The 15,040-nt window shown below is 45.4% G+C and overlaps 1 protein-coding gene across 11 annotated transcripts in view; it reads right to left on the bottom strand.

The window, feature by feature from the left end:
- ABCA1 (ATP binding cassette subfamily A member 1) overlaps positions 1–15,040 on the bottom strand; it is a 148,500-nt gene that overhangs the window by 90,603 nt on the left and 42,857 nt on the right. For 8 of the 11 annotated variants that reach the window (XR_012424495.1, XR_012424496.1, XR_012424498.1 and 5 more), the window contains 2 exons: positions 12,719–12,860; positions 11,330–11,448 (listed from right to left, as the gene is read on the bottom strand). Coding sequence is in view for 7 of the 11 variants with exons in the window: in XM_005581143.5 (XP_005581200.3) it covers positions 11,330–11,448; positions 12,719–12,860 (261 nt within the window). In the remaining 4 variants the exon portion in view is untranslated. The remainder of the gene's footprint in view (positions 1–11,329; positions 11,449–12,718; positions 12,861–15,040) is intronic. The other 3 variants (XM_074016953.1, XM_074016952.1, XM_045373555.3) reach the window with 1 other exon arrangement.

The raw sequence follows: 15,040 nt of genomic DNA, 5'->3' as shown, positions 1-15,040 counted from the left end.
ACACTGGCCAGGGCGTGGAAGGACACAGTCAGGCTGGCTTGGAAGCTCAGAAGGAAGTGGAAGATAACACTAAGACATAACATTGACCCAAATGAATTTTGGATCTGAACAGAAAGAGAAGAAGAAACAAAGAACCAACATCAGAAAAAGAAAGAAGATAGCTGAGAAGAAAACTCCGCCTGAAGACCAGAGAGGCAGAAAGACGAGAGGACACGTGGAAGACAAAAGGAGTGAAGAGAAGGTAAGAGATAGAAAGTATGAAGAAACAGAGTCCAGAATCAGGAAAGACTACATCAAACAGAAGAGGCAGAGAGAAAAAGAAAAGAGAGTTTGAGGCATTGAGTTCTCAAGGATGAGCTGGTCTCTGACTGAAAAAAGGGGCCAGACACTTCAAACACCACACAACATGGGACTAGAATCAGCCTGCATGGCCCTGAGAAATCCAGGCACAAAGAGAATGGAAAAAAGATGAGTTTACAAGTTAGGGATGAGATCCTTCCTAAGGCTGGTCTAAGGAAGAATTAACATGCACAATGTATAAATAGTTTAATTTTTTTCTAACTTTTAAAATTAACGGGCTGGACGCAGTGACTCAAGCCTGTAATCCCAGCACTTTGGGAGGCCCAGACAGGCGGATCACGAGGTCAGGAGATCGAGACCATCCTGGCTAACCCGGTGAAACCCCATCTCTACTAAAAAATACAAAAAACTAGCCGGGCGAGGTGGCAGGCACCTGTAGTCCCAGCTACTCGGGAGGCTGAGGCAGGAGAATGGCATAAACCTGGGAGGTGGAGCTTGCAGTGAGCTGAGATCCGGCCACTGCACTCCAGCCCTAGCGACAGAGCGAGACTCTATCTCAAAAATAAATAAATAAATAAATAAATAAATAAATAAATAAATAAATAAATAAAAATTAACAAAATGTATTAAGGGACATAGTAGTGCTTTGTGGGCATAGAAAAGTGACTCATATTTACTAAGCATTAGGCACACTATTAGCATTATTTTCCAGAATCTTTAAGAACAGCTTGTAAACAAAGGTATTATTATTCCCATTTTTCAAATGAGGAAACAGATCTGGAGAATATCTTGCTCAGAGTCATAGAACAAACAAGTGGTAAATTTGAACCCAGACAGCTTTGGCTGCAAAACTTTGGTTCTTTCCACTATATCAGCAATGTAATGGTATGTTTTAAAAATGCTTCATCATGATTTTGGCCTCAAAAGCTGGGGATGGCACCTATGCTTCCTAATGTTGGAATAAGCAACATGGCAGCATAGTGTGGGGAGAAAATGCTGAGTCTGGGAGTCAGACAGATCCCGATTCAATGTACAGGTTTACTCTGTAATCTTGGACAACAGATATTACCCTTTTGAGCCTCAGTTTCCTCACCAATGAAATGGAGATAATAATACCAATTTGCCCCTGCTAGTGCTGTTTGAAGCCTTCAATGTAATAATATATGAAAAGTGCAAAATGGCATCATTATCCAGTGCAACTCAGTCTGTTGAACAGTGTCACTGAGATTGCCTTTTGGTGCCTCAACGCAAGAGTGACTAGAGGACCAGAAATGGGAAAGCTTTCAATGAGAAACAAACTGGACTCCCAAATTGCTCTTTGCCACCCACAGAATAAATAAACCTTATGTTGGAAAAGCAGGAGACATGCAACACTGTTCTTGATGTTAAGAATTCAAAACCTTTTAAAGGCAGTCTGATATTTGTGGGGGTTCATGCTGTTCTGTAATCGAATGCAATTGTGTTTTCTATTCGTGTCTGAGTAAAGCTGACCTTTGATTTGATTTAGTTCAAGCAATATTTCAACATTGCAGTGGAGCATTGCACCCCACCCCCACCTGCTTACAGCCCAGCTGAGGCCAGGCCCTTGCCCTGGATGGAAATCAAGGACCTGGTTTCTGAGATGCAGCCTGGCTTTGACAGGTCTGGGAAAACTCATGGTACGTGGAAAGGTTTCAAAACATATAATTCTAAGGCCTCAAATCAAAACTTTTGACAAGTGCATACATATAGAATGTGAATTGCAATCACCTAAAGATTTCAAAGAATTTCCATTTTGATGACATTATGTTGACACGTGTGTCACCAGATCTCCCAACAAGATGACACACTGGGGGTCCACAAGGACAGAAAATATAGTCTGAGGCTGCAACCTCAACTTTAGCGGCTGCCTGAATGGGTGAGGGGGTTCAGGCGGAAAATGAGAAGTGACTGTGAGTCACAGGTTGTTCTTTCTAGATGGGCCTTGGGAAACATTCCAACAGTGCCTGAAGACAGGAAGGGGAGTGAATCCGCCATTTCTTTCCAAAGCCCTCTTGTCTCCTTTCTCATCCCAGCGAGTCCATACCCCATGTCCTGTGACTTTAGGGAAGCTTCTGGCTACCCAGAGCTGCTCTCTTTAGGATATAACAACAGAGCATGAGAAACTGAAATTCTGGTCGTACTACTGCTGCTTGCCAGCTGTGCTTTCTTCGGCAAGTTACTTGGCCTCTCTGAACTTCAGCTCCTTCATGTGAGTATCCCCTACATTTTACGATGATTATGAAAAAGCAGTGAGCTAAAGAACAAGCCTGGTACCTATGCTGGGCCAGGCACTGTACTAAGTGCTTCCCCTTATTAGTCCATTAATTTGCCACGACAGTCCTGAGGGAGGTACTACTGTTATCCCATTTTGAGGAAACTGAGGCACAGAGATGTATGGAATTATCCATGGTTACACAGCTGATAAGCATCAAGCCAAGATTTGAACCTAGAGCAATCTGGCTGCCAAGTCTGTTCTCTTAACACCAAATTGTATTTCCCAGGGAATATTTACAAGACGTTAATTTTCTACCCACTTCCTTCAACTCCCTGCCACAGCCAACTATCTTGCCATGTCACCAAAGCCACCCTGCTCCCTGGAGCTCATATCTTTTTGATTTTCAAAAATCAAACCAGAATCAAAGGTCCAGAATCAAACCCCACTGAGTCCTTAGTACTATCAGTAAATCCAACAGCCAGAGAGGCATGACCTTTTTCCCTAAGTAAAATCCAGTATAACCCCGGGGACTAACTTCCAAAAAGTATTAGTCACAGCCATATCACAAAGGTCAAACAGGCCGGGCATGGTGGCTCACACCTGTAATCCCAGCACTTTGGGAGGCTGACGCACCTGACGTCAGGAGTTTAACATGACAAACATGGTCAGGAGTTCAATTGGTCAACACGGCATAAACCCCGTCTCTACTAAAAAATATAAAAATTAGGCAGGCATGGTGGCTAGTGCCTGTAATCCTAGCTATTCAGGAGGCTGAGGCAGGAAGAATTGATTAAACCCAGGAGGCAGAGGTTGCAGTGAGCCAAGATCGTGCCACTGCACTCACGCCAGCCTGGGTGACAGAGTGGGACTCCGTCTCAAAAAAAAAAAAAAGGCCAGGCGCAGTGGTTCATGCCTGTAATCTCAGTACTTTGGGAGGCTGAGGTAGGTGGATCACGAGGTCAGGAGTTCGAGACCGGCCTGACCAACATGGTGAAACCCCGTCTCTACTAAAAATACAAAAATCAGCAGGGTGTGGTGGCACACGCCTGTTATCCCAGCTACTCAGGAGGCTGAGGCAGGAGAATCACTTGAATCCGGGAGGCAAAGGTTGCAGTGAGCTGAGATCGCACCACTGCACTCCAGCCTGTGCGACCGAGCAAGACTCCATCTCAAAAAAAAAAAAAAAAAAGAAAGAAAGAAACAAAAAAGAAAAAGAAAGGCCAAACAAGCCAGATTCATGCCATGAACATAAGGGAAGTGGCAGCTGAGCCACTGACTCCACACAAAAGTCTGGCTGAAGGGAGAGAGAAACTCCAGACCCAAGTCAGGATGGCAGGCTGCTGCCCCGGATCTCTCTGCCAGTCCTGTCCCTTGCCGCCCCTTGACCTCAACAAGTGATATGTCCTCCAAAGGGGTCCTCTCCAGCCCAGTGACAAAACGTCCAAAGATATTTTTTATCTTTTCCTGGCAAAATCCTTTTAAGCTCCAGAGAGCTTCATATCCTTAAAAACAAATATTTCAGAAGCCCCCAAATCAGGAGCCATACCAGGCCAGTTGCAGCCCTAGTCCTCACTGGAGAAGGCAAGATAAGGAACTCCAGGCCATGGAAGAGAACCATGTATGTTGTACGCTATCCAACTCAAATCATCACAGTTCTCACGCAGAGTGCCATTCACACGGACTGCAGTATGTATGTACCCCCAGAAACGGCTTGTCAGCCCTAGGAACAGCTCGAAAGCCACCCCTACCTGTTCTAGCCAAATTCAGCAGGTCTAGAAAATGACCTTTGCGGTCCCACACAGCACTCACTGGGCTTCTGGAGTTAAAAGGTACTGGTGTGGCCGTAACTTCGGACAGGGCAAGACACCTGCAGAGCTAAGATCTTGACTCAGAAGTTGCTGAGTTCCATGTACAGTAGAGAGAGAGGCTACCTGGCTTCCAGCCACACCACAGAATCCACAGCCCTGCCCACACCACTTGGGTCATGCCAGCTATAAAAAGATGGAGAACTTCCCCAGGTGCCCCACAAGTCTAGGTTCTGTTTCCAGACCAGCACAAGCAATGGCAAGGCTAAGGGATTGGCTATGGGGGATGTAGCAGTGGACAAGGGCCTCGCTAAATGTGGAAATGGGAAACAGAGGGGAGCTGGGGAACTTCTCAGAGGGGATGTAAGGATGGCCTACCACAGGAAGGCAAGAGGCTTCAGCTCCAGCATATGCACTTCCCAACTATGAGCCAAGGAGGACGTCCTAACCACTGTAAGGAGGTACCTGCTCAAGAGCGGACTGTGTGCACAGTGCAACTTGGAGTTGAAGGAGAGTCTGTAGTCAAGATTTCAGGATGTGGGAGAGGAGCAGGCCTTGGGACCAAGTGGATGTCTGAGCAGAAATGTTCAGTAGGAAGCAGGCTAATGGACCCATTAGGTATCACTAAGCAATACATTTTAAGTAGCTGAAAAGGAAATATACAGTAAAAATAAGACAGCAAAGGGTCCTCTCCTTCTCCAGCCCAGCCATGATTCTCAGCAGCAACAACCCCATCAGAAAGGCCTTAGCTTGGGTCAGTCTGCTTCTCACCCCACCTGAGAATGCCAGATTCACCAGAGAGGGGGCACAGCGATGGCAGGTGGCTTGGAGTGCGGAGTGAGGATGACTCCAGGGCAAGGGAAGAAGCTTTGGAAGGGGAGCAGTGCTTCTTGGCCCACCATGCCCTGGCAGGAGCAGATGCAGATGGGGGCCTGAGGCTGACACAAGTTGGTAGGGGGCTCTCTTTTAAAAAATATATATATATACACATATATATATTTTTTTTTAAATCCTACTTTTGCAAACTTTATAAAAACATACCGCTGTGTAAACATATTGCTAAGACCCCCAGAGAGGACCTTGAAAATGAAAGGGGCTATGAAAAATAAAATATTTTTAGCTTCCCAGTAAATCTACTTTAGGCCTCTGGGTTCATGGCTGCCCTTCTAGTAAAGTTCTGGGAGGCAATTTTGTGAAAGAAAGAAGACCAAGACTTTCTGAAGAACTTCTGTCATCATTATTATTCGTAGGCTCTGTTGACCTGGGTTCACACAAGGGAATAAACTTTATAATACAATTTTTTAAAGCACTTTTACTTGACCCTCACAATACCCTGCCGTGTGAAGGGCAGGTATTTTATTTTCTCCCACCTTCATTCCACAACGATTCACTAACGGCTCACCATGCACCCACTACTGTGCTGAGGCTTGGGATGGAACCAGGAACAAGGAGCCCACCACCTTGCCCTCAAGGGGCTATAGTGTAGCAGACAAGCCCACATCCTGGGGTAGTCCCAGGTGATCCCCCATGCAAGTACTGACCAAGTTTCTGGGCTGAAGCATTTTCTGGTTGTTTCACCAAAGTTCCAATTTCAAGGCAAAGAAACTTAAGGCCCAGAGAGGCCGAACAAATGGCAAAGGCCAAACAGTCAGCCAGGAACAGAAGGGGAAGCAAAGCAACTCGAATTTATTATGTGTCAACTGTGGGCTATGAGCTTCACTATCAGTCATTCACAGACATCATCTAATTTAATGCTCAGTGACCCTCAGGGCAGCTAATCTTCAGGTAAACTCTAGGTCAGAAAGCATCAACACACGCCCAAAGTTCACACTTAATGAGGGACGGAGCATGGATTTCTTCCCAAAATGAATCTTAATACAAAGCCCCACACTTACTTTTATTACAATGTTTTCCAATCTTCAATCATTTACAAACTACTCTCACAAGTTTTACCATATTCACATAAAATGTTTCTTTTGAATTAACTTTAATCATATTTTTCCTGCTGAACATCCTCCTAAGCAATAATTTCCATGAAACTGCAATTTGATGTGGGTTAAAATTAAAAGTTCTCATCCACGTACTGCCTAAAATCATCCCAGATACCACACAAAACTCACCCAGAGAAACACTTATCTGTGTCAGTCTGCATCTCACAGAGACAAAATACAGGCATGTCACTTTCCCTAGGGTTTCTGAGGATTTATCCAATTTTTACATCTGAGTTGCAGTCATCATAGGGATTTAAGATGAATGAATGCTTTTCACACTGCCTTGCAAACATTAATTAATTTAGCCACCACTCAACTTGTGTGCCTGTACTCTGGTTTGGAAAGAAAATAATAAAATGTCTAAAAGGTTCCAGTGATGAGAAAAGTGGGTGAGGCACCCTGTAAGACTTCCTCCTTGGATTTCTTATTAGGATGATTTCAAGGATAATTCAAAGATTTGTCCACGGCTTAATTCCTGCAACAGGAGTTCTTCCCAGTTGAAAGATTATTAAAACAGCACAATAGAGCACTGTAGAAGGAGAACTGCCTGGAGCAGCAGGGGAGTTTAGCCATGATTTATTCCCAAAATATCCCTTCTGTGGGTTGTGTAGACTTGGGACAGTCACTTCCCCCTTCTGGGTCAGATCCTTCTCTAGAATAGAAATTCCATACGGAGAGGAGCCATATTTGTTTTGGACACCTCTGTGTCTCGGCACTTAGAACAATGATTGGCATATAGGAGATGCTCAATAAATAAAGGTTGAATGATTGAATCAACTCATTTATCTGTAAATGAAATCACCGGTCTCTAACGTCTCTTCCAATAAGCGGAAATAAAACAATGTTGTAGCCAAGGAAGTCATGAGAGTATCTGTGTAGAGACCCCCATATCTACAGATCATCTGGGGATAGTCCAATGAATTTAGCAGATGCAACTGAAGGAAAGAACAGGATAAACTTTCCAGCTGCAGCACAGAAGCAGGAGCTCAGTGGCCCGGCACTGATTACAGCATAGGCCTGAGCGGTAGAGTCTACAGGAGAGGTTGGTCTCCACTGGACTGATCCAAGCTTCGAGTCTTTGTCCCCCAGTTACCAATGACTTGAATGAGGCCAAAGAGAGTTGTTTATCACATCTCTAGATGACAAGAAAGGAGTAGCAGATAAAACACATGGCAAAATCAGAATCTAAAATGGTTTTGGGAGGATGGCATAGGGAATCCAAACATGTAAAACAGAAAAAAAGACATTTTTCCCTTTAGTCCAAAAAGCCAACAATACAACAAAGAAATGGAGACCAAGTAACTTGCAATTCTGCATATTTAAAATAATCACAATTTTGTTTGAGTACACACGGAATATGAGTCAACAAGGTGACGTGAATGCCAGAATGCCTAATGCAATCTCAGACTGCATTAACGGAAATGCAGCACTCAGAACAAGGGAGGCAAAAATCCCTTTCTCCTCTGTGCCAGACTACTTTTGTAATTTCCAGTAAACTTCAAGAAGCACACAGACACACTGAAACACAACCAGACAGGCAGAAATGGGGAGGAAAAACATTCCGGAAGAGGAAGGGAGGCCATTTCGCCTAAAAAATCATGGACTTTGGGAAAACAGTGAAAGAAAAACATGAGAGCTGTCTTCAAATATTTCAAGGAAAATAAAATTAGACTTGTTCTCTAGAAAGCATAACAGGGTGGTGAATAGCTTCTAACAATTAGAGATGTCAACACTCAGGATGAGCTACTTAGTGAGCGGTAGGTCCCCGCCCTGGGAAGGTGGGTGTGTGGTAAACAAGGTGAATGAGGACAAAGCTCCAAACCAGATCAGTTTCAAGGATCCTCCCAGCCCTGAGAGAGACAGCACAGGAGGGCCAAGTTCATCATGCTGTGATGGGGGGTCAGTGCAGAGAAACACAGGTCTCTAAGTGGGGATCCAAACTGACATACGCCAGTCTCGGCTTCTCTCTGAAATCAGCAGAGTGCTATTCACAATCAGCAAAAAGTTGGCCAGGTGCAGTGGCTCATGCCTGTAATCTCAGCCCTTTGGGAGGCCAAGGCAGGAGGATCACTTGAGTCCAGGAAGTCGAGGTTGCAGTGAGCTGTAAGTGCACCACTGCACTCTAGCCTAAAAACAGAAAGAGACCCTGTCTCTAAAAAAATAAAAATTAAAAATAAAAATAAATTTAAACAAATAAATAAGTAAATAAAAACAAAATCAGCAAAAAGTTACTGATTTCCTGTAGGAAAAGGCAGTGTTTCTGTGTATTTCCCCCTATACTGAGGCCTGCTTTGTGCTACAAGACAAGCAAAGAAAGAAGGAATTTAAGAAACAGCTAGGCTGGGCCTGGTGGCTCACGCCTATAATCCCAGCACTTTGGGAGGCTGAGGCAGGTGGATCATGAGGTCAGAAGTTCGAGACCAGCCTGGCCAACATAGTTGAAACCCCGTCTCTACTAAAAATACAAAAAATAACTGGGCGCAGTGGCAGGCGCCTGTAATCCCAGCTACTCAGGAGGCTGAGGTAAGAGAATTGCTTGAATTCGAGGGGCGGAGGTTGCAGTGAGCCGAGATCACGCCACTGCACTCCAGCCTGGGTGACAGGTGAGACTCCGTCTCAAAAAAAAAAAGTTAAAAAAGAAAGAAACAGCTGCAGGGCAGAAAAGGGGACATACTTAGTGAACAGAGAGATATGAAACAAGCACCAACATAATAATACACTCAAAATCCAAGGGACCTGCTCTCCTCAGAGCTGTGCACACAACTGTAGAGTTTTTAGACACAGATTTGGCTTCTCTTCTCCACCTAACTCATGTCTCCAGTTTCTCAAAGAAAGCCAGGTACAGTGGCTCACGCCCATAATTCCAGCACTTTGGGAGGCCAAGGTGGGCGGATCATGAAGTCAGGAGATTGAGACCACCCTGGCCAACATGGTGAAATTCCGTCTCTACTAAAAATACAAAATGTAGCTGGGCATGGTGGCACATGCCTGTAGTCCTAGCTACTCAGGAGGCTGAGGCAGGAGAATCGCTTGAACCCAGGAGGCGGGGGCTGCAGTGAGGCGAGATCGCGCCACTGCACTCCAGCCTGGCGACAGAGCGAGACTCGGTCTCAAAAAATAAAAGAAAGAAAAAAAAAAGAAGAAGAAGAAAAGAAAACTAGTGGTGTTTTAAGGCAGTCTCCTCCCCTAAGATCAGAAAGTCTGCTTGACTACTTAACCCATCAGCCAGTCTATTTCAACTGCCACACAAACTGCAAGGCAGAAGAACAAGGCCAGATGCTTAGAAATGCATCGCTGTCTTATAAGAATACTGGCTCGCATTTATTGGGAATCTACTATGTGCCAGATACTGCATTAGGTTTTATAGTTTACACTTCAAGTTAGCTGCTATTTTATAGTTGAGGAAATTAAGGCTGAGGGGTTAAATGGCTTGGTTGAGATGTCACCACTCCAAAAAAATCATAATTCATATTCACTAAGTGCTTCCTATGTGCCAAATATTGTTTTTAAGCAATTACATGTGTTATCTCATTAACAGGTAAGAAGAGGTGTCTGAAAGGGTGCTAACTAACTTATTCACAAAGTCATGCACCCACAAGGTAATTGTGCTAGCACTCTTTCCTCTGCACCATGCTGTCTCTTGCTACAGAAGTAAAGGAAATATCCCCAGTTCTGCGTCTGGTCAACCAGCAGGGGCTCTCCAGTAAATAAGGAAGGACTGAGGCTTTGATCAGGGGTTGCTACCTCTCTGTCTCCTGCACCAGAAGAAACGCCCATGTGCAAGACCAGGACCTGCAGGTCCAGGAAACAGCATCTCGATGGCCTGGCTGTGCAGCCACAAGTGGTGTCAGTGGAAGCTCCAAGCATAGCCATACCTCTCTCTGCTGTGAAGCAGCACCTCCTCCATGCCACCCCTAAGACAGCTTTGCTTCCCTTTGTCATCAGGTCCCACATTGCCCATTGCCTCTTTTCCTGCCCGAGGAAAGCACAGTTCTGTGTGCCTTTAAAAAAATCCCTCAAATCAGAGTCTGGTTTAAACTCTAGCTTTACCATTTCTTCTTTTGCCAAATGGAAAACAAACTGGTAGGCCTTTCAGCAAAGGCCAGCCAATTCCATCCCTCCCTAAGAACCAAACAGAATAAAAAGCACTTCCCTGGAGCAGTGGTAGTCATTGGTCCATGATGGGGAGGAGTAATTTATCACTGACATTGTTTAGAACCACCGGCGCATGATAATAATAAAATGCAAACCAACTTTTATCGGCTTCGTTATTGCTTCTATATTCTCTACAGACCATGCACGTGCCATTACTGACTGCACTCAGCCAGCTGCTCCCACCAGCCTCTGTCCCCTTGCCAGGCCACTGCCTGGGAGGCTGCTCTGATGCTATGGCAGCCAATGCCTCAGTCAGCAAATGCCCACTCCTCAGATACTTCCTGGATGGCACGCAATAAATTGCCTGGATACTTACCAGATCAGAGGTACAGATTTCACTTTTTAAAGATAACAAGTTCAAATGCGCATCAGACTAATTTAAATGACTAGGGGAAAATGAATTGCATGTTCTTTTTAGACATAAGTGCTTAACTTTCACTTATCCATATCAAGTTGCAACTTTAATTGCTCTTATATGCACAGAAACACCCTGTCTATAAATCTATCCATTCATTGCAACCATATGGCCAACTCCAAAAAAATGCAGCAGGCAGCAATCTGTACCCCTAGCTGTCCCTAAGGCCAAGACTGTAATATTCTTCTCTGGGGACTTTTCTTCCGTCTTCCCAGAGGAGATTAGTACATCACTGTCTGTGGCAACCAGCTCCCCTAGTTTCTTCACCAATGCCTCCTGCAGAGGGGCCCTACAGGCCAGCCACCAAGGAGAAAAACCCCTTGGGGAAGATCTAATGGGAACAAGCCCCAGACACCTGGGCTACTCTCTTTCCCCGGTGCAGGTCAATTTCCAATTATAAACTGATGCAGAGAAGGTTTTCGCTTACTTGAGCTGGATTTCTTGATCTGCTGTAATGTTCTCAGAACTTTGCGCATGTCCTTCATGCTGGTGTCTTTCCGGCTGTATAAAAGAAGCTTGCGAGCATCTGAGAACAGGCGAGACACACTGTAAAGGGTACAAGAAAAGGAGAAAGGCTCTTGTTAGGCCAACTGCCTCTGCTGCTTTACAAAAGTGACTGCCAAGTGCACACGACTCAGCCTGGCTCCCAGGTCCTCCACAGTCTGGCCGTGGCCCACTCCCATGGCTCCCCACACCCAGCTCCATTCATCACCATGTTCCCTCCCTCACCCATCATCAGGGCCCCAAATGTCCTTCTCCATTGGTCAACATACCCAAATCTTACCACCCTTCAAGGCCTGGCTCATCATGTGTGTGCACACACATGCATGTACACACATGCCCCCAGGGCTGACTTATCCATGAGGCACAGTAGGCTCAGTGGCCTGGGCCTGGGATACTCTTAAGGGCATATTAAAATGTTTTAATTTATTTTAAAAGCAGAATTAAAAGTTAATACACTAAAAATGTATAAATAATCATGAATCTGGTCTGGATTGTATTCATCTTTATACCAATGCAGTCATGAAATACAATTTTTAATACTGTTGTATGGAAGGGGCCCGTGGAGGCTACAAAGCCAGTCTAGGGTCCATGAACATGACAGTGTGGCCCTGCGTGCCACAGCTGCAGCTTTCTCAGGATTGTCCTGAGCCACATCCCATAGTCCTTAGTCCATCCTAAGTCACATCACGGTCCTGTGCATTTGAAGAAACCTCAATGTCTCATTTGGGAGACATTTATTATGCCCATACTTATGTCCAGGCACTGAAGCCAGGAGCCAGGAATACAAAGGGAAGGGGCAGCATCCTGCTTTGCTCAGGGAGCTCACACTCAGGGGAGAAAGACCTGCAGACATTGTAGTCTGATGGGGCAGTGACAGAGGTGAGAGAGGTGATCTGATGCAGAGAAGACAGAACTCCCCTAGCCTTGGCTGTCAGCTCCTCGTGGGCAAGGACCCTTCCAGCGTGCGTCTCTGTGCCAGCCCCTACCCCCTAGCTCCTAGAGCCAGCCCATTCAGATGCACGTCTGCTGAATGATATCATTAACAACATATAGTATATTCCAAAATAGCTAGCAGACAGGACTTGAAATGTTCACAACATACAGAAATGATAAATACTCGAGGTGATGGATACCCCAAATACCCCAAATTCTCCCCAAATTCTCCCTTCCCTCATTCTGCAGACTCTATCACACAAGCATTTACAAAAGCAACTTCACTTAAATCCAGCCATTCAAAATTCTCCAGAGGACAAGAAGGGAAGGAAAAGGATTAACCGACAAGTTTGGAAAGAAAACCTGATCTGATACTTACATGGATTTGTTAAAGTTTCCAACAACTCCGGGAGCCTCCCCAGGAGTCGGGTAACGGAAACAGGGGTTGTTGGCATTACAGATAATCCCCTGAACCCAAGGAAGTGTTCCTGCAGAGGGCATGGCTTTATTTGGAAAATGGCCTGTTGAAATCGAGGAGTAGAAAAACACAGGGAGAAACATTAATTCTCTGAAGCGATTCTGAGGCTCCATTTATACAATGCTTCATGCCAAGTCTGTCCGTCCCATTCCCCACATCCCAGAGACCTGTCTCTTCTGAATAAATCTGACTCTCAGGTGGAAACTTGGCCTTAGATGTCATTCTTAATCTAGCGGACATCATCTGTAGAACGGAGTTCATGACACCAGCGTTGGAGAAGTGATGACAGAGGTCCTAAGCAGAAAGTCCCTGGCAGCCTTAGTTCCTCTTGATGGCCAGCCTCAGCGTTCAGACATGGAGGGGACTTGGGGATGCCCTAAGCCTATTTTTTCATACTCTAAGGAGGTAACTATGGTAAGATAAAGTGGGCCGGGCACAGTGGCTCACGCCTGTAATCCCAGCACTTTGGGAGGCCAACATGGGCAGATCACCTGAGGTCAGGAGTTCAAGACCACCCTGGCCAACATGGTGAAACCCTATCTCTACTAAGCATACAAAAATTAGATAGGCTTGGTACAAAAATTAGATGGGCTTGGTGGCAGGCACCTGTAATCCCAGCTACTTGGGAGGCTGAGGTAGGAGGATCACTAGAACTCAGGAGGCGGAGGTTGCAGTGAGCCAAGATAGCGCCACTTCACTCCAGCCTGGGCGACAAGAACAAAACTCCATCTCAAAACATAAATAAATAAATAAGATAAAGTGACTGACAAAGAACACTCGCGGAGTCAGCTGGCACAACTGGGAGTAGAACCCCCATCTCCATGGTCCCAATCCAAGCCTCTTCCTCACACCTGCAGTTAGACTGGAATTTAGCTCATATCACACCCCTCTGGTACTCTCCTCAGTTTGCCAAAGATTTGTCAGTTTCACCTCCTCTGCCAGCTCTAAAGCTCCTCAAGGGCACCAGAAAAACACACGGGCTTGGGGTCTGACGTCATCTGTGAAGCTTCGGTGTTTCATTGTTACTATTGTTGTTTTGTCCCTATATTAAAACAAGGAGGCCCCATGCACTAGGCCATCCTCTTGCTCTTTCTGTCTTTCTTACAATGAGCTTCTTACCAAAAGGATGATGGGACATATTTGGGCTCAGTCCTAGGATTCAATTTGGCACAGTTGGGTTTGTGGCCGTAATACATGGATGCTGCTTATAAGGATCAAGATTAATAGGCCCTGGACCAGGGGTTCTTAACCCAAGGACCTGTTCAGGTGTGGACAGAAAGGCCAGAGCTCCAGCTTCTATCATATTCTCAGGGTTATCTGCAACCCCAAAAAAGTTCACAGTTATCAAGAACCACAGCTCTAGGTGGTGAAGAACAAGTAGCTTCACAAACCAATTGGAATTCACATCCAGTCCCTGCAGCTTGCTAAGCAGCGACTTTGGCCAAGTCACTGGCCCCATACCCTCAGTTTTCTCATCTGTAAAGTGGTGATAAAAGTACAATTAACTTCACAGAGCTGTGGTGAGCATCACATGAGATTTTGCAGGCAAAGCATTTTTGCAGAGAGCCTGGTGCAGGACAAAGGCTCAACAAATGGGCCTATGAGGATTTTTCAGGCACTGTGGGAGTGAATCTACCTAAGAGCACTTAGTCTGCTATTGCCCAACAGAACACTCCTTCCATCTCACAGCTACCACCTCCCTCGAAAGTGGGAACCTTGTTTTATTCATCTTTTTATTTTCATACAAATGCGCTGAGTCTCCCCAGAAGTTAACCCAAAGTCAGCACTTGCCGCACTTTGCATTTCAGTATAGGGTCTTTCTCTTCTATCCATACTCCAACCAGAGAAGCAACATCCAAAGCAAGGATGTGACAAGATCTGATCACTGTGGCCACCCTCTGCAGGGACTCTGGCCTATGGAACATTTACACAGTTAATCTCCCTATCTTCCTGTTAATAGTTCAAGGAAAACCAAACAAGGCCCCTTTGCCTAAGTCAGCTGCTCTTCATTCAGGGAGATTTATGTAACCCAACCAAATACTCAAAGGACCAAAAGATTCTCCCCTTTCAACGCCAGGAGATACTGGCACTGTACACAGAGTGGCATAGGTGAAAAGCAGCACAGGGCAGTGATGGTGAAGGTATTTCAGGTTATCCCTTAGCAGGGGCGGCAAAGGCCCTTCCTCGTACGTTGTACCCCATCCTATTTGCAAACAAAAGTAG

Source organism: Macaca fascicularis, chromosome 15 (genome assembly GCF_037993035.2).
Source record: "Macaca fascicularis isolate 582-1 chromosome 15, T2T-MFA8v1.1".
Lineage (NCBI taxonomy): Eukaryota > Metazoa > Chordata > Mammalia > Primates > Cercopithecidae > Macaca > Macaca fascicularis.
This window is presented reverse-complemented; position numbering and strand designations above follow the sequence as displayed.